At 46.6% G+C, this 22,736-nt stretch overlaps 1 protein-coding gene across 1 annotated transcript in view; it reads left to right on the top strand.

Moving 5' to 3' along the window:
• The first annotated feature begins 3,317 nt into the window (after positions 1 to 3,317).
• Positions 3,318 to 22,736, top strand: part of exosc10 (exosome component 10) — an 88,565-nt gene continuing 69,146 nt past the window's right edge. Inside the window, exons 1-5 of the mRNA XM_085966852.1 lie at positions 3,318 to 3,449; positions 7,649 to 7,785; positions 11,196 to 11,319; positions 11,838 to 11,942; positions 20,188 to 20,350. Of these exons, the coding sequence (XP_085822978.1) occupies positions 3,342 to 3,449; positions 7,649 to 7,785; positions 11,196 to 11,319; positions 11,838 to 11,942; positions 20,188 to 20,350 (637 nt within the window). The 5' untranslated portion in view covers positions 3,318 to 3,341. The remainder of the gene's footprint in view (positions 3,450 to 7,648; positions 7,786 to 11,195; positions 11,320 to 11,837; positions 11,943 to 20,187; positions 20,351 to 22,736) is intronic.

Here is a 22,736-nt window from a genome sequence, read left to right as displayed (position 1 = left end):
AAGGGTTTCGACCTGAAACGTTGACTCTATTTCTCTCTACGGATGTTGCCCGGCCTGCTGAGTTTTTCTAGCATTTTCTGTTATTTTGGATTTCCAGCATCTGCAGTATTTTGCTATCATATTAAATAATTACTTTGCTTCACTATTTATTTACCAGGGAGATAGAACAGGTGGACATGACATTGGATCATGAGATTAGTAATGAAATAAATGCATTTAAAATAAAGAGGAGATATATTAAATAAACTAATCAAACTCAAAAGAGGAAAAAAAAAACGGATTACATCCGTGCATTTTAAAAGAATCTAGGGAAGAGCTAGCAGAGGCATTACTACACATATTTAATAATTCATTAAAAAAAGGTGTAGTGCCAGAGGACTGGCGGATAGCTAACGTAATACTTAAATTTAAGAAGGGCGATAGAACATGTCCAGGGAAATATAGACCAGTCAGCTTAACATCGGTGGTAGGAAAAATAATGGAATCCCTACTGAAGGTGAAAATAGAGGAACATCTAGAAACCAAAAATAATAATATGAATAGTCAGCATAGATTTCAAAAAGGAAAGTCTTGCTTGACCAACCTAATTGAATTTTTTGAAGAGGTAACATGCAGCATATGTAATTTATCTAGATTTTCAAAAGGCCTTCGATAAAGTACCGCATAATAGACTAATGAATAAGGTCAGAGAATGCGGAGTCAGGGGACAAGTAGCAGATTGGACAGCTAGCTGGCTTCAAGACAGAAAGCAGCAAGTAGGGGTAAAGGGTAGCTATTCACAGTGGGTAGTAGTGTTCCACAAGGATCAGTGCTGGGACCACTGTTATTCACAATTTATATTAATGATTTAGACTTTGGAATCAAAAATACAATTTCTAAATTTGCAGATGACACCAAATTGGGGGGGGGGGATAGTCAATACTGAGGAGGACTGCAACAAATTTCAGGAGGACATTAATAAACTTGTAGAATGGGCATATAATTGGCAAATAAATTTCAACACAGATAAATGTGAGGTATTACATTTTGGTAGGAAGAATAAGGAGGTCACATTACTTGGAGGGTGAATCTGGGTGGGGTAGAGGAACAAAGGGATATCAGAGTACAAATGCACAAATCGCTAAAAGTAGCAGCACAGATTAACAAGGCAGGCCATAAAAAAGGCAAACCAAGCACTAGGGTTTATTTCTAGAGGGATAGAATTGAAAAGTAGTGAAGTTATGCTAAACTTCTATCGAATCTTGGTTAGTCCACACTTGGAGTACTGCGTACAATTCTGGTCACCATATAAAAAGGATAGAGGCACTGGAGAGGGTGCAGAGAAGATTTACAAGGATGATACCAGAAATGCGAGGGTCTACATATCAGGAAAGGATGAATAGGCTGGGTCTCTTTTCTCTTGAAAAGAGAAGGCTGAGGGGTGACCTAATAGAGGTCTTTAAAATTATGAACGGTTTTGATAGAGTAGATAGAATGTTTCCACTTGTGGGGAAGAGCATAACTAGAGGCCATTAATATAAGATGGTCACCAACAAATCAAATAGGGAATTCAGACGCAACATCTTTATCCAGAGAGTGGAGAGAATGTGGAACTCGCTACCACAGGGAGTAGTTGAGGCAAATACGATAGATGCATTTAAGGGGAAGCTCGATAAGCATATGAGGTAGAAGGGAATTGAGGGTTATATTGTTGGAGTTAGTTAAGGAAGGACGGGAGAAGGCTCGAATAGAGCATAAACGCCAGCATGGCCTGTTTCTGTGCCGTATATTCTATGCATAGCCCTTAATCAGAACCAGCATGGTATACAGGAAATGTGGCAAGTAGTAAAGAAAAAGACTTGCATTTATAGAGAGCCTTTCATGACCTCAGGACATCTCAAAGTGCTTTACAGTCATTTAAGTACTTTTGAAGTGTAGTCACTTACAATGTAGGAAACACGGCTGCCAATTTGTGCACAGCAAGATCCCACAAACATAGGAATAGACCATTCAGCCCCTCGAGCCTGTTCCACCATTCATTTAGATTACTTGCCTTAGCTCCATATCCCTTGATAGTCGTACCGAACAAAAATAATGATCAGATAATCTGTTTTAGTGATGTTGGTTGAGGGATAAATATTGACCAGGACACCGGGGAGAACTGCCTGCTCCTTTTTGAAATGGTGCCATGGGATCTTTTACGTCCACCTGAGAGAGCAGGCGGGAACTCAATTTTTAACAGCTCATCCGAAAGACGGTACCTCCGGCAGTGCAGCATTCCCTCAGCACTGCAGTGTAGAGTGGCCATAGATTAGACAAGAAATCTGTACACAGAGATGAAGGGACAAGTCTGTAAGGATGACCCCGAGCTTCCAGACGGCTGTCATTTTAATTCACCGCCCCATTCCCACTCGGACCTCACCGTCCTTGCCCTCTTGCATTGTTCCACGGAAGCTCAGCGTAAACTCGAGGAACAGCACCGCATCTTCCGATTAGGCACTTTACAGCCTTCCGGACTCAATATCAAGTTCAACAATTTCAGATCATAACTTCGGCCCCTATTACGTTTTTACTTATTTTTTATCCACACCTTTGTTTTGGCCCTTTTCCCCCCCCTTTTTTTTCTCTCCCACATGGCAGCTGTCTCCCATTCTGCCAGCGCATTTCACACCTAATCTAGAGCCGTCTTTTGTCTCCACTAGTCCTATCACCATCTCGTCTGGTTTTGAATACCTCTTAATGTCTCTTCACTTCTCTTTTGTTCTCCCCCAGCCCCTAAACTGGCCTTTTAATCTGTTTCATTTCCTGTGCTTTTTCAGTCTTGACGTTGACTCTGTTTCTCTCTCCACGGATGTTGCCTGGCCGCCTGAGATTTTCCAGCGTTTTCTGTGATTAGACAAGAAATCTGTGCACAGAGATGAGGGGGGACGATACTTGGTGTCAGCCTCAGATGTGTGAGCGTTGCTGCAGGAGAGCCATTGTGTGCATTTATGTTTGTGGGAGGGGAGAGGCCGACATTTTGGAGGGTTTGTAGCTGAACATCGCTCCCCCGCTCGGCAGGAGGGAATGGGGCGGGGTCTGGAGCCACAGGGGCCACGTGACCGCGCGGGACCCGCCGGGGCGGGGCTCCCAGCTCTAGCGAGAGTTCCCAACTGCCAGCATACCTCCCCAACTCTCGCGAGAGTTCTCAACTGCCAGCATAGCTCCTCAACTCTCGCGAGAGGTCTCAACTGCCAGCACACCTCCCCAACTCTCGCGAGAAGTCTCAACTGCCAGTGCACCCCCCCCCCAACTCTCGCGAGAGTTCCCAACTGCCAGCACACCTCCCCAACTCTCGCGAGAGTTTACCAGTCTGCAGCAAGATGGCGGCCCCGAGGAGCTGGGCGGAGGATGCGGGACCGGGAGAGCGGCTGGATGGTGCTGGCGGCGGCCTCATCCCCGGCTTCAGCGACGCTGATAGCTTTGTGAAGGTTGGGCGGTTCATAGTGCGATTTTATCGGAGCGGCGGCGGCCGCCCCAGAGCAGCTGAGGGCTCAGGCCCAGCGCAGGGCCGCGACCTCACCCCGCTCCCGGGCTGCTGAGGAGGGGAGGGGGTCAGTGGATGGCGGGCAGGAGCCCCGGCTCACCCCCTGACCCACAGCACATTCTCTGCCCCTGACCCACAGCACATTCTCTGCCCCTGGCCCACAGCACATTCTCTGCCCCTGGCCCAGAGCACATTCTCTGCCCCTGGCCCACAGCACATTCTCTGCCCCTGGCCCACAGCACATTCTCTGCCCCTGGCCCACAGCACATTCTCTGCCCCTGGCCCACAGCACATTCTCTGCCCCACAGTACATTTTCTGCCCCTGGCCCACAGCACATTCTCTGCCCCTGGCCCACAGCGCATTCTCTGCCCCTGGCCCACAGCACATTCTCTGTCCCTGGCCCACAGCGCATTCTCTGCCCCACAGTACATTTTCTGCCCCTGGCCCACAGTACATTTTCTGCCCCTGGCCCACAGCACATTCTCTGCCCCTGGCCCACAGCGCATTCTCTGCCCCTGGCCCACAGCGCATTCTCTGCCCCTGGCCCACAGCGCATTCTCTGCCCCTGGCCCACAGCGCATTCTCTGCCCCTGGCCCACAGCGCATTCTCTGCCCCACAGTACATTTTCTGCCCCTGGCCCACAGTACATTCTCTGCCCCTGGCCCACAGCGCATTCTCTGCCCCACAGTACATTTTCTGCCCCTGGCCCACAGTACATTCTCTGCCCCTGGCCCACAGCGCATTCTCTGCCCCTGGCCCACAGCGCATTCTCTGCCCCTGGCCCACAGCGCATTCTCTGCCCCTGGCCCACAGCGCATTCTCTGCCCCTGGCCCACAGCGCATTCTCTGCCCCTGGCCCACAGCGCATTCTCTGCCCCTGGCCCACAGCACATTCTCTGCCCTTGCTACTCTCCGGCCTTCCTTCAAGTGGGGTTCAACATGGCGGAGCACTGATTCATCAGCTGAGGGAGGTGCTGTAGGTTAAGAAAATAAGAATTAAGAGCAGGATTCAGCCACACAGCCCCTCGAGCCTGCTCCGCCATTCAATAAGATCATGGCTGATCATCGACCTCAACTCCACTTTCCCACCCGATCTCCATGTCCCTCGATTCCCCTAGAGTCCAAAAATCTATCGATCTCAGCCTTGAATATATTGAACAACTCAGCATTTACAGCCCTCTGGGGCAGAGAATTCCAAAGATTCACAACCCTCTGAGTGAAGAAATTCCTCCTCATCTCAGTCTTAAATGGCCGACTCCTTATCCTGAGACTATGCTCCTAGTTCTAAACATTCCAACCAGGGGAAACGACCTCTCAGCCATCCCCTTCAGAATTTTATATGTTACAATGAGATCACCTCTCATTCTTCTAAATTCCAGAGAGCATAGGCCCAATCTATCCTCAGAACAACCCTCTCATCCCAGGGATCAATCCAGTAAACCTTTGTTGCACCGCCTCTAAGGCAAGTATGTCCTTCCTCAGATAAGGAGACCAGAATTGTGCACAGTTGTAATCAGCAGGAGGTTGCCTTGCCCATGTTTGCCATGAAGCCATGAGACTTCATGGGGTCTGGAGTCAATGTTGAGGACTCCCAGGGCCACCCCCTCTCGACTATATCACTGTGCCGCCACCCCTGGTGGGTCTGTCCTGCCGGTGGGACAGGACATACCCAGGGATGGTGATGGAGGCTGTATAAACAGAAAATGCTACAAACACTCCGCAGGTCAGGCAGCACTGCTTGACCTGCTGAGTATTTCCAGCATTTTCTGTTTTTATTTCCGATTTCCAGCATCCACAGTATTTTACCTTTTGATGGAGGAGTCTGGGACATTGGTTGATATGTGTGATTCTGTGAGTATGACTATGTCAGGCTGCTGCTTGACTAGTCTGTGGCAGAGCTCTCAAACGTTGGCACAAGTCCCCAGATGTTAGTGAGGAGGACAATGCAGGTCGACTGGGCTAGGTGTGCCTTCGCCGTGTCTTGATTCACTGCCTAGGTCCCAGCCGAGTGTTCCGTGCTTCTTTAAATTCTCAGCATGTGGGTGTCGCTGGCATTTATTACCCACAGCAAGTTGCCCTGAGAAAACGGTGGTGGGCTTTCTTCTTAAACTGCTATTATCTTTTGTAGCGGTCTGATACAACTGAATGGCTTGCTAGGCTAGTTCAGAGGGCAATTAAGAGTCAACCACATTTGTGTAGAACTGAAGTCAGACCGGGTAAGTACAGCAGAGTTCCTTCCTGCTGTCCAAAGATGTGCGGGTTAGGTTGATTGGCCATGATAAAAAATTGGCCCTTAGTGTTAGGGGGGGATTAAATACGTGGGGTTACGGGGATAGGGCTTGGGTGGGATGGCTGTCGGTGTAGGGACCGGGTGCTAGGGTTATGATCAGCCATGATCTCGTTGAATGGCGGAGCAGGCTCGAAGGGCCGAATGGCCTACTCCTGCTCCTAGTTTCTATGTTTCTATGTTTAAAGGATATTTGTGAACCAATTGTTTTTTTTTGTGACAGTCCTGAATTCAAATTCACAAACTGTCATGGTGGTACTTTAACTCACATTCTCTGGATTATTATTCCAGTCCTCTGGATTGCTAGTCCAGTAGCAGCACAGACTCCTGTTAATGTAGGGCAATACAGGAGACTTTGGTTTATCCGGAGGTTGTATGTCCGGAAACCTCGATCTACCAGCAGAAATCAGGAGCCGTTTTGTTAGGTTTTTTTTTCTTCTTGTGGCTTTTTTTTCAACAGTCAGGCTCTGGAAAGTCTCTCTGAAGCTGTTGCTAAGCTACAGAGACGCTTCCAAGGTACGGGCCGACTGTTTAGAAGCTGTTGCTAAGCAACGGTGTTTGTTGTCAGATACGGAGATGAAAACCTCCGTACGCTTCAACATTAACGCTGGTATGTCCGGCAGTTTTGATAGATCGGCAACAGCTCGGTCCCGTCGGTGCCGGATATAACAACATTTCCTGTAATTTCAAACTCTGTTAATTCTCTGCTACCAGTTGTGTCAGCTTAGCTCTTGCTTCTGATCAGAAGGTTGTGGGGCCAAGCCCCATTCTGGGATTTGAGAATATAACCTAGGCTGACACTCTAGTGCAGTACTGAAGGAGTTCCGCATTGTTGGAGGCGCTGTACTTCAGGTGAGCTGTTAAACCCAGGACCCGTCAGCTGGTTTCAGTGCTTGAAATGGACATCAATGATCCAGAGGTGCTATTTCAGGAATGGCAGAGAGTTCTCCCAGTGTCCTAGCAACATGCCTTCCTCAACCACCAAAAATGGATAAACTGGTGATTCATATCTCTGCTGTTTGGGAGGCCTTACTGCATTTAGAATGGCTGCCATATTTGTCTATAAAGTTATTCATTGTATATGAATTTCTTTGGGACATTTCTGCAAGGCGTGATAAGATACTTTATAAATGCAAGTTCTTCCTGTGATCATAATACAGGAAACTTTCGATTAACCGGCCCCTAAATAACCGGAAATGTCGGTTAACCGGCAAAATTCAGGAGTCGGTTTCAGCTAACTTTTATAACTTTTATTACTTGCACAGCAACAAATTGAGGAAGGCAAGGGTTTGGCTGCAGCTGTTGCTAAGCTACAGAGACGCTTGCAACTTGTGGACGTTGTTCTGGGTTTGTTGCTTCATACGGAGCGCTAAGGTCCGTATCTTTCACTATAGCGTTCGGTTATCCGGAATTGTTGCTGAACCGGCACCACGTCGGTCCCGTCCGTGCCGGATACCAGAAAGCTTCCTGTAGCCAGAAAAAAAATGTTATATACTTGGGCGTGAGTGTAAAAACACAGTTGGTTCTCAAATGATATAACAAGTTTTTTATGACAGTACTGTAATTGGTTACAGTTTATAAATATGCAGAACCGTGCAATGTGATCGTTCCCAACACTAATTCATTTTCCACTTACTGAGAGAGGCCATTGATTTCTGTTGCGTTTACAATCAACCCCTTTGCCGCCAGATCATAGTTGAATTGCAAACTTCTGGCTGAAACCACGTTGAATCTATTCCCCTTTATTTTCAACACATATCATCTTGTTCTGCTCTGGGCTACCAGACAGCCATGTGGCTTAGGATCACAAATTCTAATCAGAAGTGTTTTTTTTTTCTCAACTGTTTTGTGCAGCATGTTCTGGGAACAGTGGTTTCAGCCACAAAAGCCTCCAATGGACTTCCTCAACCTGGTGATGAGTTTGATTTTTACCGGAGTTTTCCTGGATTTCAGGCATTCTGTGACATGCAAGCCGATCAACTCCTGAGCTGGTGAGAAATTATACAACTGATGCGTCTTCTTTAATCAGGTGGATGTGTAAAAATGTGTACTTATAGCTCCCGGTTGGCTTAGCGGATAATAGCACTGCTTAGTGTGGTACCAGGAGTGAAACGTTCTAGATTTAATCTCCAGTCTGTGTTGAGTTTGCTGAGACCAGGTAAGGCAGTTCGGGTGCTGCCAATTGCTTTTAGCTCCCTGGACTGGGAAGGAGAAAAATCAGTCAAATACCACTCCTGATCAATGTTCCCTTTAAGTTGTGCAGCCACACAGTGCTCTGGAGCTCCCGCACAGCCGGCACACCAGCTTTTAAATGAGAAAAAACACAGATGCGCAGTATTTTGAATCGGCCACTCGGCCCCTTAAAGGGGCCAAGCACCCAAAAAAAAAAAAAATTGTGTTTAACTAACTTGATTGAATTTTTTGATGAGGTAACAGAGAGGGTTGATGAGGGCAATGCAGTTGATGTGGCGTACATAGACTTCCAAAAGGCGTTTGATGAAGTGCCACATAATAGGCTTGCCAGCAAAATTGAAGCCCATGGAATAAAAGGGACAGTGGCAGCATGGATACAGAATTGGCTAAGTGACAGGAAATGGAGAGTAGTGGTGAACGTTGTTTTTCGGACTGGAGGAAGGTATACAGTGGTGTTCCCCAGGGGTTGGTACTTGGACCACTGCTTTTCTTGATAAATATTAATGATTTGGACTTCGGTGTACAGGGCACTATTTCAAAATTTGCAGATGATACAAAACTTGTATAGTGAACAGTGAGGAAGATAGTGATAGACTTCAAGAGGACATAGACAGGCTGGTGGAATGGGCGGACACGTGGCAAATGAAGTTTAACACAGAAAAGTGCGAAGTGATACATTTTGGTAGGAAGAATGAGGAGAGGCAATATAAACTAAAGGGTACAATTCTAAAGTGGGTGCATGAACAGAGAGACCTGGGGGTATATGTGCACAAATCATTGAAGGTGGCAGGGCAGATTGAGAAAGCAGTTAAAAAATCTTATGGGATCCTGGGATTCATAAATAGAGGCAGAGCGTACAAAAGCAAGGAAGTTATGATCATCAAGCTTTATAAAACACTGGTTCGGCCACAACTGGAGTATTGTGTCCAATTCTGGGCACTGCACTTTAGGAAGGATGTGAAGGCTTTAGAGAGGATGCAGAAAAGATTTACAGGAATGGTTCCAGGGATGAGGGACTTCAGTTGCGTGGATGGACTGGAGAGGCTTGGGTTGTTCCCCTTGGAGCAGAGGAGATTTGATAGAGGTGTTCAAAATCATGAGGGGACAGAGTAGATAGAGAGAAACTGTTCCCATTGGCGGAAGGGTCGAGAACCAGAGGACACAGATTTACGGTGATTGTCAGAAGATCCAAAGGTGACATGAGGAAAAACCTTTTTACACAGCGAGTGGTTATGATCTGGAATGCAACGCCTGAAAGGGTGGTGGAGGCAGATTCAATCGTGGCTTTCAAAAGGAATTAGATAAGTACCTGAAGGAAAGAAATTTGCAGAGCTACGGGGAAAGGGTTGGGGAGTGGGACTAGCTGAAGTGCTCTTGCAGAGAGCCAGCATAGAAACATAGAAGATAAGAGCAGGAGTAGGCCATTTGGCCCCTCGAGCCTGCGTCATTCAATGAGATCATGGCTGATCATCCAAACTCAGTACCCTGTCCCTGCTTTCTCCCCATATCCCTTGATCCCTTTAGCCTTAAGAAATATATCCAACTCCTTCTTGAATATATTTAATGAATTGGCCTCTACTGCCTTCTGTGGTAGAGAATTCCACAGGTTCACCACTCTCTGGGTGAAGAAATTCCTCCTCATCTCTGTCCTAAATGGCTTACCCCTTATCCTTAGACTGTGACCCCTGGTTCTGGACTCCCCCGCCATCAGGAACATCCTTCCTGCATCGAGTCTGTCTAGTCCTGTCAGAATTTTGTAAGTTTCAATGCGATCCCCTCTCATCCTTCTAAACTCCAACAAGTACAGGCCCAATCGACCCAATCTCTCCTCATACGTCATTCCTGCCATCCCAGGTATCAGCCTGGTGAATCTTCGCTGAACTCCTTCCATGGCAAGAACATCCTTCCTCGGATAAGGCGACCAAAACTGCACACAATACTCAAGATGTGGTCTCACCAAGGCCCTGTACAGGCTTGATGGGCTGAATGTCCTCCTGTGCTGTAACCATTCTATGATTCTAAAGGGAGCATTGCTCCTGATGCCCTCCAGTTAACCGCTGCTGGAAAGTTGTGTCTGTGGGTGCCAGATGAGGACAGGACTGGGCTTCCCTCTGATGCCTATCGCAGTCCAATAGTCTGCTAATGTTCATTGTCTGGGCTCATGCACGAAGAATGAACTTTTGGGCGAGATACTGGATGGTTGCTGGGACAATGGGGAAAAGGGTATGGGGGGAATTTTGCCCCCCCCCCCCAACTTATCTTCGTGCTCCTTTATGAGTTTGCTGCTCCTCAGGTTTGGGTGTGCTTATTGTGTGGGAAGTCATAGCCAACATCCAAGATGGGTAAGCCTGCTTACAACCTACGTCTGGGTTGAAGTGAAGTGAGGTGAGGTTTCAGCAGGGGTACCTCATCTGTTACATAGCTGAAAATACCCTGTGTTAGTAAGCACATCACAGGACAGCAGCTCACAACCCCAGAGGTGCACTTTGTAGAGCGAGCTGCATCTGTTCCCATTACATTTATGAAGCTATTTTGTATCCCGGATGAGCTACTTTATAGCCATGCAAAGGTTATAAAAATTACAGCTGTCCATTCAAACTATCATAAGATGGGTGAAGTAAACAGTAGTAGAGAGAATGGCCAGCAGGAAGACACTACTGACATCAATATTTTTGCTCATTCATTGTGAATAAATATATTTCACGCCTCCCCCAATCATGTCATCTTACAGTTATTGTTTTACAATGTAACTTTGCTACACTCTAATACCATTGAGCCCATTCCTTGACCTAATTTTTATGCATTGTTCAAATTAGTTGCTATGTTCTGAAATGTCACTCGGACCTCAGTAAAGTGTGATGGTGTGCATGTAAAATGTTCATACAATGTCAGTCTGAACTGTGCAAAATACCCATTCGTACAGTTACAGATTTTATCCTAAGCTTATGTCAGGAGAGAGTAGAGCTGTGTTATGCTACGGTGAAGTCTGCTGGTTAAAGGTGTCTGACTGGCGGTGGGTGTGATGGATACAATTTTCGGTGATAAATTGAGTATTACACAAGAACTGTGCTGTCACAATGTTAAAGCAGTCCTTTTCCAGTGGGATATTAATACCCTAAATAAGCCTAGTGATTGCACTGCTCTGGATGAACTCATTATACAGACTTAAAACAACAGTTTATTAATTTTCAGAAATTTAATTTTGCAGCATGAGTCAGCTTATGCAGTACCACGGCTGTCGGAGTCACATCAAAGGTCGCAGCAAGGTGACAGAACTGGAGGACAAATTTGACTTGCTGGTGGATGCAAACGATGTCATTCTAGAGCGAGTAGTACGTATGACAAAGCTGTTATTGTACCTCATATTTATATTGATATTCTCGCTGTCACAGGCCCATCAAATGGGACAAATGTGCAGACCAGACATCGGTTTTAATTTAGCAGGAAAGACCTACAAAATGTAGCTGGTTTATACACAGCATGTGTTTCAGTTTTACAGGTTTGATTGAAAGCAGAGAATTGATACTGTGCGAATTGGCAATCGACACAAAATATCATTGTAGTTTACTCACTATCTTTTTAACTGTGGTTTTGAAAGTGTACCTGTCGAAGCATTTTTAAGCTAGTGTAACTTTTTTAATACCAAATTGCAGGATTCTCTGAGTTCAGTATGTATTATATACAGAAAGGAAGAAGAGATCAGTGATAGCAAGAACTGGGATTTGGAATAGATTTTGTTAGAGAATTACTTTTTAAGCGAGTGTTAAGGTTTTTTTATGATTGCCAAACGACGGAAGATTTTTGTGTCACTTGAATATTCCAACTGCTCGCCGCATCTATTTTTTTGAAGGGTATTTTGCTGGATGAAGCTTCGGGTGTCAACAAGAACCAGCAGCCAGTTCTCCCAGCAGGACTTCAGCCTCCAAAAACTATCATCTCCAGCTGGAACCGCAGGGTAAGCTCTGATTGATTTCTGTGGTCTGTGTTATGCATAGGTCAAAACTGTATAGGTACTAAGTGTACAAAGAGACTCCGACGGGTACCTGGGCATTATGATAGGTCACTTTCAAAGTTTTAGGCTGTGTGGTGAAGCAATTAACAAACCAAATATAAGTTAGTGTATGTAGCCGGACCAAGAGAAGAGAAATCTGTCGAAGTTATGCTTTAGACCACACTTAAAGTACTGTGTTCCATTTTGGTTACCACTAAAAAGTCCTGAGTACAGAGAAACACAGCAAGACTGGTCCCAAATATAAAGGGGGGAAACTATGAGGGAAGATAAGCTTTACAGTCAAAAAGATGATTAAGGAGGACTGCACTGAAATATATAATAAAATGTTATGGATAAACCCAGAATATTACTTCAGAGCAAGTCAGGAAAGTAAGACCAGAGGAGATACATGGAAATTAGTGAAAATTTAAAACGGGTAAAAACTTTTTACTTAGTGATGAAAGTTATTCCGAATGTTCCAGGTCTGCCATATGCGGTAATAAAGGCAAAAACATTGGGGTTGTTGAAAATACAGTTCGGTGCTGTATTGAGAATGTTGGCCATGGGCTGAATGGCCTTTGTCCATTCCTGGCTTTTCTTGTGTTTGCGATTTAATTTAGGACTTCATTGCTTAGGACATAAAGAAGATATTACACAACTGCTTAATCAAGTAAGGGAGTGGACAATTTGACCCCTCAGTTCCTCCCAAAAGGCCCCTTTAATATAGAAACATAGAAGATAGGAGCAGGAGTAGGCCATTCGGCCCCTCGAGACTGCTCCGCCATTCAATGCGATCATGGCTGATCATCCAAATTCAGTACCCTGTCCCTGCCTTCTCCCCATACCCCTTGATCCCTTTAGCCGTAAGAAATATATCCAACTCCTTCTTGAATATATTTAATGAATTGGCCTCCACCGCCTTCTGTGGTAGAGAATTCCACAGGTTCACCACTCTCTGGGTGAAGAAATTCCTCCTCATCTCTGTCCTAAGTGGCTTACCCCTTATCCTTATCCTTATCCTTAGACTGTGACCCCTGGTTCTGGACTCCCCGACCATCGGGAACATCCTTCCTGCATCTAGTCTGTCCAGTCCTGTAGAATTTTATAAGTTTCAATGAGATCCCCTCTCATTCTTCTAAACTCCAGCGAGTATAAGCCCAATCAACCCAATCTCTCCTCATACGTCATTCCTGCCATCCCAGGTACCAGCCTGGTGAATCTTCGCTGAACTCCTTCCATGGCAAGAACATCCTTCCTCAGATAAGGCGACCAAAACTGCACACAATACTCAAGATGTGGTCTCACCAAGGCCCTGTACAACTGCAGCAAGACATCCTTGTTCCTGTACTCAAACCCTCTCGCTACGAAGGCCAACATACCATTTGCCTTCTTAACCGCCTGCTGCACCTGCATGCTTACCTTCAGCGACTGGTGCACAAGAACACCCAGGTCTCGTTGCACTTCCCCTTCTCCCAATCTATTGCCATTCAGATAATAATCTGCCTTCCTGTTTTTGCCACCAAAGTGGATAACCTCACATTTATCCACGTTATACTGCATCTGCCATGCTTCTGCCCAATCACCCAACCTGTCCAAATCATCCTGGAGTTTCTCAGCATCCTCCTCACAGCACACACGCCCACCCAGCTTTGTGTCGTCTGCAAATTTGGAGATATTACATCTAGTTCCCTTGTCCAGATCATTAATATATATTGTGAATAGCTGGGGTCCAAGGACTGATCCTTGCGGTACCCCACTAGTCACTGCCTGCCACTCGGAAAAAGACCCGTTTATTCCAACTCTTTGCTTTCTGTCTGCCAACCAGTTCTCTATCCAAGTCAATACCTTGCCCCCAATCCCATGTGCCTTAACTTTACACGCTAATCTCTTATGCGGGACCTTATCGAAAGCCTCCTGAAAGTCCAAATACACCACATCCACTGGTTCTCCCTTATCAATTTTACCAGTTACATCCTCAAAAAATTCCAGTTAATTGTACTCTGGCCCTGAAATTTCACTGAGATACTGGCTTTCAAATGCTTAATACAGGAAACTTTGTGATATCCGGCACCGACGGGACCGAGCTGTTGCCGTTAGATCAAAATTGTCGGACATGTTGAAACATACGGAGCTTTTCAGCTCCGTGTGAATCAACAAACCCTGTTGCTTAGCAACAGCTTCAAAACAGTCGGCTGCAGCTTAAAAGCGCCTCTAGCTGAAGCTGTTGCTTAGCTACAGACCTTGCAGAGCCTGACTGGGGAAAAAAAAAGCAACCAGAAGTAAAAATACTTATAGGAAACGGCTCCTGAATTTTGCCGGTAGATAGAGCTTTCCGGACTTTTAACCTCCGGATAAACCAAAGTTTCCTGTATGTTCAGAAATTCATATCTCTACTATTTTAGCAGAAGTATTTGATTACAAATCACAGAATCACAGAAACCCCACAGTGCAGATAGAGGCCATTTCGGCCCATCGAGCCTGCACCGACACATATCCCACCCGATCCCCGTAACCCCTACATCAACACATATCCCACCCTATCCCCGTAACCCCACGTATTTAATCCCCCTAACACTAAGGGTCAATTTATCATGGCCAATCATCCTAACCCGCACATCTTTGGACTGTGGGAGGAAACCGGAGCACCCGGAGAAAACCCACGCAAACACGGGGAGAATGTGCAAACTCCACACAGACAGTCGCCCGAGGCCGGATTCGAACCCGGGTCCCTGGCGCTGTGAGGCAACAGTGCTAACCACTATGCCACCGTGCTGCCCGTATGTGTTAACACCGCCACTAAAACAGTATTTCTCAGACTGGGTCCATAGAGACTTTCCAGGAGGTCCATGACCGGAGGAAATTAAAAATGATTGAATGGTGCCTGTTGCTCTGAAATTCCAAAGTTGAAAACTAAAAAGACACATATTGTAGCCAGGATACAAATGCACAGAAAGTCTCTTGGCACGGAACGAGCATAGCGATACATTATTAAATCACCACAAACAACCAACTGTGTTGTACTTTTCAGTGGCACTTGCATTCAGTTCTGCGTCAAGCACTGTCTGCTCTGGCTGTTTTCGCAATATCAACAGGCACATTTTTTTTTCCTACAAATTCTTTGCGTGCAGCTTCAATTTTATCAGAACACGATAGCAAAATACTGCGGATGCTGGAAATCTGAAATAACAACAGAAAACGCTGGAAACACTCAGCAGGCCAGGCAGCATCCGTGGAGAGAGAGAAACAGAGTTAACGTTTCAGGTCTGGGATACTTCATCAGAACTGGGAAAAGCTGGAGATGTTACAGATATTAAGCAGGTGCAGAGACAGCGGGGGGGGGGGAAGAAGGAATTGAAGGAATATACTGTGCTTATGTAAGAGGCAGGAAAGATAAAATGTTGCAAATGGAAATGGCAAAATCATACTGCATGAAAAATGGGAGCAGGGGTTATAGTCTGAAATTGTTGAACTCGATGTTGAGTCCAGAAGGCTGTAAAGTGCCTAATCGAAAGATGAGGTGCTGTTCCTCGAGCTTACGTTGACCCCTCGGTTCCTCCCAAAAGACCCCTTCCATACCAGTGCTTCCGACATGTCTTCCTTTTTCCTCAACCGAGGATTCCCCTCTACTGTGGTTGACACGGCCCTTGACCGTGTCCATTCCATTTCCCGCACTTCTGCTCTCCACCCTTCCCCTCCCTCCCAGAACCATGATAGGGTTCCCCTTGTCCTCACCTTTCACCCCACCAGCCTCCACGTTCAACGGATCACTTCTGCCACCTCCAACGTGATCCCACCACCAAATACATCTTCCCCCCCCCCCCCTTTCAGCATTCCGAAGGGACCGCTCCCTCCGCGACACCCTGGTCCACTCCTCAATCACCCTTAATAGCCCTTTCCCTTCGCCTGGCACCTTCCCATGCAAGCGCAGGAGATGCAACACCTGCCCTTTTAGCTCCTCCCTTCCCACTGTCCAGGGCCCCAAACACCCCTTCCAGGTGAAACAGCGATTTACTTGTTGTACTTGCAATTTAGTATACTGTATTTGCTGCTCACGATGCGGTCTCCTCTACATTGGGGAGACCAAACGCAGATTGGGCGACCGCTTTGCGGAACACCTCCATTCAGTCCGTAAGGGTGACCCCGAGCTTCCGGTCGCCTGTCACTTTAATTCTCCGCTTCACTCCCACTCTGATCTCTCTGTCCGTGGCCTATTATATTGTTCCGATGAAGCTCAGCGTAAGCTCGAGGAACAGCACCTCATCTTTCGATTAGGCACTTTACAGCCTTCTGGACTCAACATTGAGTTCAACAATTTCAGAAAATAATCCCTGCCCCCATTTTTCATGCTGCATGATTTTGCCATTCCCATTTGCAACATTTTATCTTTCCTGCCTCTTACAGAAGCACAGTATGTTCCTTCAATTCCTTCCTCCTCCGCCCCCCCCGCCCCCGTCTCTGCACCTGATTAATATCTGTTACATCTCCAGCTTTTTCCAGTTCTGATGAAGGGTCCCAGACCTGAAACGTTAACTCTGTTTCTCTCTCCACGGATGCTGCCTGGCCTGTTGTGTTTCCAGCGTTTTCTGTTGTTTCAATTTTATCAGCTCAGGGTTAAGTCAATTTGGGTCGAGGACTGTGACAATAAGGGAAGGTAATCCTTAACTGGGAATTGCTATGGATTGCCAGAACAATAGAAGGATAATCAGGTGGCGGGACAGGGGATTTCAACAAACTTACCTCACCGTAGGAAACCGAGCCGGGTACAATCAAAATGCCTTGTGCGACTTACTTCCTCCGATCCCGCTGCCTTCTCCCAAGGCCCAATCTTACTCTTTTTAACAGGCAAGCAGGACACCTGCTGGAAGGCAGCAGGTCCCTGCTTTAAATGTTACTCAGCAATAATTAAAACGACCCATAGCTTTTTTTTGTTCTTGGTGGAATGAACCGTAAATCTCATTAGCTAACTTCTGTGGGGAGGGCATTGGAGGGTGATGTCCCCTTTATAAAGGTTAAATATTTGAAAATAATTAAAATATTTAAAAATAATTGCCGGAGGTAACTCTTTGTACACTTCCTCCCACCCCGCTTCCTGTAAGGACTCTATTCCATTCTCCCAGTTTCTCCGTCTCCGCCGTATCTGCTCCGACGATGCCACCTTCCACACCAGTGCTTCCGACATGTCTTCCTTTTTCCGCATCCGAGGATGCCCCTCTACCGTGGTTGACACGGCCCTCGACCATGTCCGTTCTATCTCCCGCACTTCTGCCCTCACCCCTGCCACTCCCTCCCGGAACCACAATAGGGCTCCCCTTGTCCTCACCTTTCACCCCACCAGCCTCCACATTCAACGGATCATCCTCCGCCATTTCCGCTACCTCCAAAGTGACCCCACCACCAAACGCATCTTCCCCTCCCCTCCCCTTTCAGCATTCCGTAGGGACCGCTCCCTCCGAGACACCCTAGTCCACTCCTCTATCACCCCCAACAGCCCTTCCCCTTCGCATGGCACCTTCCCGTGCAAGCGCAGGAGATGTAACACCTGCCCCTATACCTCCCCCCCCTTCCCACTGTCCAGGGCCCCAAACACCCCTTCCAGGTGAAACAACGATTTACTTGTACTTCTTGCAGTCTAGTATACTGTATTCACTGCTCACGATGTGGTCTCCTCTACATTGGGGAGACCAAATGCAGATTGGGTGACCGCTTTGCGGAACACCTCCGTTCAGTCCGTAAGGGTGACCCCGAGCTTCCGGTCGCCTATCATTTTAATTCACCGCTCCATTCCCACTCGGACCTCACCGTCCTCGGCCTCTTGCATTGTTCCACGGAAGCTCAACGTAAACTCGAGGAACAGCAACTCATCTTCCGATTAGGCACTTTGCAGTCTTCCGGACTCAATATCGAGTTCAACAATTTCAGATCATAACCTCGGCCCCCATTACATTTTTACTTATATTTTTTTCCACCCCTTTGTTTTGGGTCTTCCCTTTCCCCCCCACCTTTCCTTTTTTTTCTCTCTTCTCTCTCCCACCTGGCAGCTGTCTCTTATCCTGCCAGTACACTTCACACCTAATCTCAGCTGTCTTTTGTCTCCACTGGCCTATTACCATCTCGTCTGGTTTTGAATACCTCTTAATGTCTCTTTTACTTCTTTTGTTCGATCGCAGCCCTGCTTTCGATCTATTTTATTTCCTTCCCAGTTTTGAAAAAGGGTTTCGACCCAAAACGTCGACTCTAATTTCTCTCCACGGATGTTGCCTGGCCTGCTGAGTTTTTCCAGCATTTTCTGTTGTTATTTTGTAAAACCAACACTGATTCAGCTCTTGCAAATTATTCTTAACGGCTGGGCCCGCCTCCTCACAGAGGCCCACAGCTCTCACTCACTTTGCAACGAGCGCTCCCTGGCCATCTCGACCCTGTGCCACCCTCCTGATACGTGATCCTGCGGGACCCTTCAAACATGTGCCTGAACGTGCTCACGCAAAGACGTACAAACTCGCAGTGCAGCTGTTACAGTGTGGCGGTGAGCCATGCTTCCAGCAGCATCCCAGCCAATGTTCCCGTTAAACTGCGCGGCTGCACAGCGGTCTGGAGCTCCCGCACAGCCGGCTCACCGGCTTTTAAATGGAAAAACGCCTTATTTGTATAAATTTGAATGGGCCACCCAGCCAAAAAAAACAATTAGAGGGAACGTTGATCCCAGCATGTGCATGGGTGCTTGTGTCTCGCTCACCTTGGCCAGCCTGCTGACGGCTTTAAAAATTGTCCAGCACTAAGTTCTGACAAAGGGTCACAGGCCTGAAACGTTAACTCTGTTTCTCTCTCCACAGACGCTGCCCGACCTGCTGAGTATGTCCAGCATTTTCTGTTTTTATTTCAGATTTCCAGCATCCGCAGTATTTTGCTTTTGTACTAAGTGGCTAATAGTGGCCATCAGTTGCTGCAGAGTACCGAGAATTGGTGTGAGAAGCAAGTGCACCCATCTCACTGATATACTAAATACAGGAAACTCTTTGGTATCCGGCACCGACGGGACCGGGATGGTGCCGGTTGATTAAAAATTCCACATGGCGGAGAGGGTTATCTACCGAGGCTATTTTTAACACAAAAAAATGTAAAAATCAAGAAATGTGCAGTATACAGTAATTGGGTACTCACCTACACCGCGGGGGAGTCAGACTCCTGTTATTGAGGTGTTCGGACTTCCGACAGCGCCAAGAAGCCGAGTAGTGGCAGTTTGGAGAACTACCCCCGCTGACTAATTCGGCCACCGCGGGAGACTCGGACTCGGCAACATTTCTGGTGTTGTTTTCGGAGTGAGAATTTTGCCGGTTAATAGAGAATTCCGGATATTTAGGTGCCGTTTAAACGAGAGTTTCCTGTACCTGGTCTATTAAAAGCATTATTAAAACACTCTTTACATGCAGCACTTTCATATTATGAGTGTTATATGCTATTATAATTTAAATGGGGGGGGGGGGGGGGTCCGTGAGTACTAATTCATTTGAAACAGGGTCCTTCAACCAAATGATTTTGAGAACCACTGCACTAAAACATCACAGAGTGGAATTTCAGGTGAATGCACTAAGCAAATGCTAGTGTACCTCTGTGTAATTTTGTTGGCCTGTGTTTCTGCCCATGTAATACACTTCAGCTATATCACATTCCTACAGCTGGAGGAGCTCTACATGCGAGGAAAATCCACTTGCAAAATCCCAGAACAAACAAAGCCAGCAAAATTTAGTTAGATTCAGTCGCTGTAATAGTACCGGCTGGATTAGTTCTTGAATTGCGTTGTTGGACAATATATCTGGGATGTGGAATCTGGAGTTGGATTTAACGTAAGCAATGTAACTACTAATTCCACATCAGGCACAATTGGATCCTTTCTGGTCTCTGGACAGTGGAAGCCTGCTATAATTGAGTAGTAGAATGATGTACATTAACTGCTCTTGGATCAATACATATTTTGACAAATCCTCCGACTGTAATGCAAGAGCATCCTATGTTATTTTATGCTTCCCCATCAGGTTGTCTGAGGTATGCCACATGGGGAGTAGAAAGTGTAGATTGACACTTAGTCTACACCAAGCCTTGCATATTACTGTATTTGTTTTCAACTCTAGTTAAATAAAACACTGGGCTATGTAAAGGTGCATGTCACGAGTGGGAAGCGGCTCGTAATGTTTTCACTGGGTCTCTTTTTCAGAACACCGAAACGAAAAGAACAAAGTCTGAAACATTCCGCTTGTTCCACGCTAAAAACATCCCCCGTCCTCAGATGAAGTTCAAGGAGAAGGTCGACAACTCCAATATTCCATTCGTACCAAAACTCTTCACCAAACCCAATGCCCTGAAACCACTCCCAGAAGGTATGACCTAGAAAACGACTAACCTTTGAAGGAACTAGGTGCTGTAAGTGCGGCCTGTTTGACTGGATGGATTTTTCAGCTGCACATTTTTTTAAGTAAATGTATAAATCATGGCTTATTTGGTGTGGTTAAATTAGTGCGCACACACACTGGGATAGCAGATGTTTAGAGTTCTAATTCCAGAAGTTAGTGAAACCAAAATTCAGAAGAGAACGTAAGAAATAGGCACAGGAGTGGGCCATACGACCCCTCGAGCCTGCTCCGCCATTCAATAAGATCATGGCTGAAATTCTACATCAACTCCACTTTCCCGCCCGATCCCTTGATTCCCTTAGTGCCCAAAACTCTGTCGATCTCAGCCTTGAATATACTCATCAACTAAGCAGCCACAGGCCTCTGGAATAGAGAATTCCAAAGATTCACCACCCTCTGAGTGAAGAAATTCCTCCTCATCGCAGTCCTAAATGGCCGACCCCTTATCCTGAGACTGTGACCCCTGGTTCTAAACTCTCCAGCCAGGGGAAACAGCCTCTCCGGCCACTAAGACTTTTACACGTTTCATTGAGATCACCTCATTCTCCTAAGCTGCAGAAAATATTGGCCCATTGTACTCAATCTCTCCGCATAGGAAGAGCCCTCTCACCCCAGGAATCAATCGAGTGAACCTTCGAACAGGTCAATAAAATGTGTGGATCTCTGTTGAAAATTTGTGATCCCAAGCTTAGTATTTTTAATAATTTTATTAAGTTTACACTTATCAGATGTATAATTTTGACAATGTTGCCAATGGCAGCTGTTTTTCTCCTAATCTGTGGCTGCACTGTTCTCTTCACATCTTGATTTGAAGAGTTTTGGTATTTGGGTGGGATTCTGGATAAGTGTTCTAATGCTGAGTGCACACTCCTCTGCTTCAGTGCAGAGCCTGGTCCTTCCATACAATAATAGTTTTAGGCTTGTGCTGCTCAGCCAGCCAATAGTCATCAACAACTTGCATTTATATAGTGACTTTAGCCTGCAAATTATCCCACAACACTTTGCTGAGTTAGTAGTAAGAGGAGCAGGATACCAAGCCAAGGGAGAGAATTTAGGAGATGTTTAATTTAAGAGTTGGGGGAAAAGATAAGTTTTGAGAAGGTTTTTATAGCAGGAGAGCGCAGTAAAGAAGCAGCGGGGTTTAGGAAAGAAGTTCCAGAGGATTTAAAAGCATATATATTCATTCACAGGATATGGGGGTCGCTGGCAAGGCCAGCATATATTGCCCATTCCTAATTGCCCTTGAGAAGGTGGTGGTGAGCCGCCTTCTTGAACCACAGCAGTCCATGTTGTGACGGTAGTCCCACAGTGCTGTTGGGTAGGGAGTTCCAGGATTTTGTCCCAGCGACGATGAAGGAACAGTGATATATTTCCAGGTCATGATGGTGTGTGATTGGAGGGGAACTTGGAAGTGATGGTGTTTCCAAGTGCTGTCTGCCCTTATCCTTCTAGGTGGTAGAGGTTGTGGGTTTGGAGGTGCTGTCAAGGAAGCCTTGGCAAGTTGCTGCAGTGCATCTTGTAGGTGGTTCACACTGCAGCCACGGTACGCCGGTGGTGGAGGGAGTGAATGTTTAAGGTGGTGGATGGGGTGCCAATCAAGCGGGCTGCTTTGTCCTGGATAGTGTCAAGTGTCTTGGGTGTTGTTGGAGCTGCACTCAACCAGGCAAGTGGAGAGTATTCAATCACACTCCTGACTTGTGCCTTGTAGATGGTGGAAAGGCTTTGGGGAGTCGGGAGGAGAGTCACTCTCCACAGAATGCCCAGCCTCTGACCTGCTCTTGTTGCCACAGTATTTACGTGGCTGGTCCAGTTAATTTTCCGGTCAATGGTGACCCCCAAGATGCTGATGGTGGGGGATTCGTCGATGGTAACATCACTGAATGTCAAGGGGGGGTGATAAGGCTCTTTCTTGTTGGAGATAGTCATTGCCTGGCACTGGTGTGGCGCGAACGTTACTTGGCACATCAGCGCATGCCTGCATGTTGTCCAGGTCTTGCTGCATATGGGCACGGACTGCTTCAGTATCTGAGGAGTTGCGAATGGAACTGAACACTGTGCAATCATCAGCGAACATCCTCCCTTCTGACCTTCTGATGGAGGGAAGGTCATTGATGAAGCAGCTGAAGATGGTTGGGCCTAGGACACTGCCCTGAGGAACTCCTGCAGCGATGTCCTGGGGCTGGAATGATTGGCCTCCAACAACCACAACCATCTTCCTTTGTGCTAAGTATGACTCCAGAAAGTGGACAGTTTTCCCCCTGATCCCCATTGACATCAATTCTACTAGGGCTCCTTGGTGCCATACTTGGTCAAATGCTGCCTTGATATCAAGGACAGTCACTCTCACCTCACC

The sequence above is a fragment of the Somniosus microcephalus genome, chromosome 25 (assembly GCF_052327205.1).
Source record: "Somniosus microcephalus isolate GS21.2 chromosome 25, FLI_Smic_1.0, whole genome shotgun sequence".
Classification (NCBI taxonomy): Eukaryota; Metazoa; Chordata; class Chondrichthyes; order Squaliformes; family Somniosidae; genus Somniosus; species Somniosus microcephalus.
This window is presented reverse-complemented; position numbering and strand designations above follow the sequence as displayed.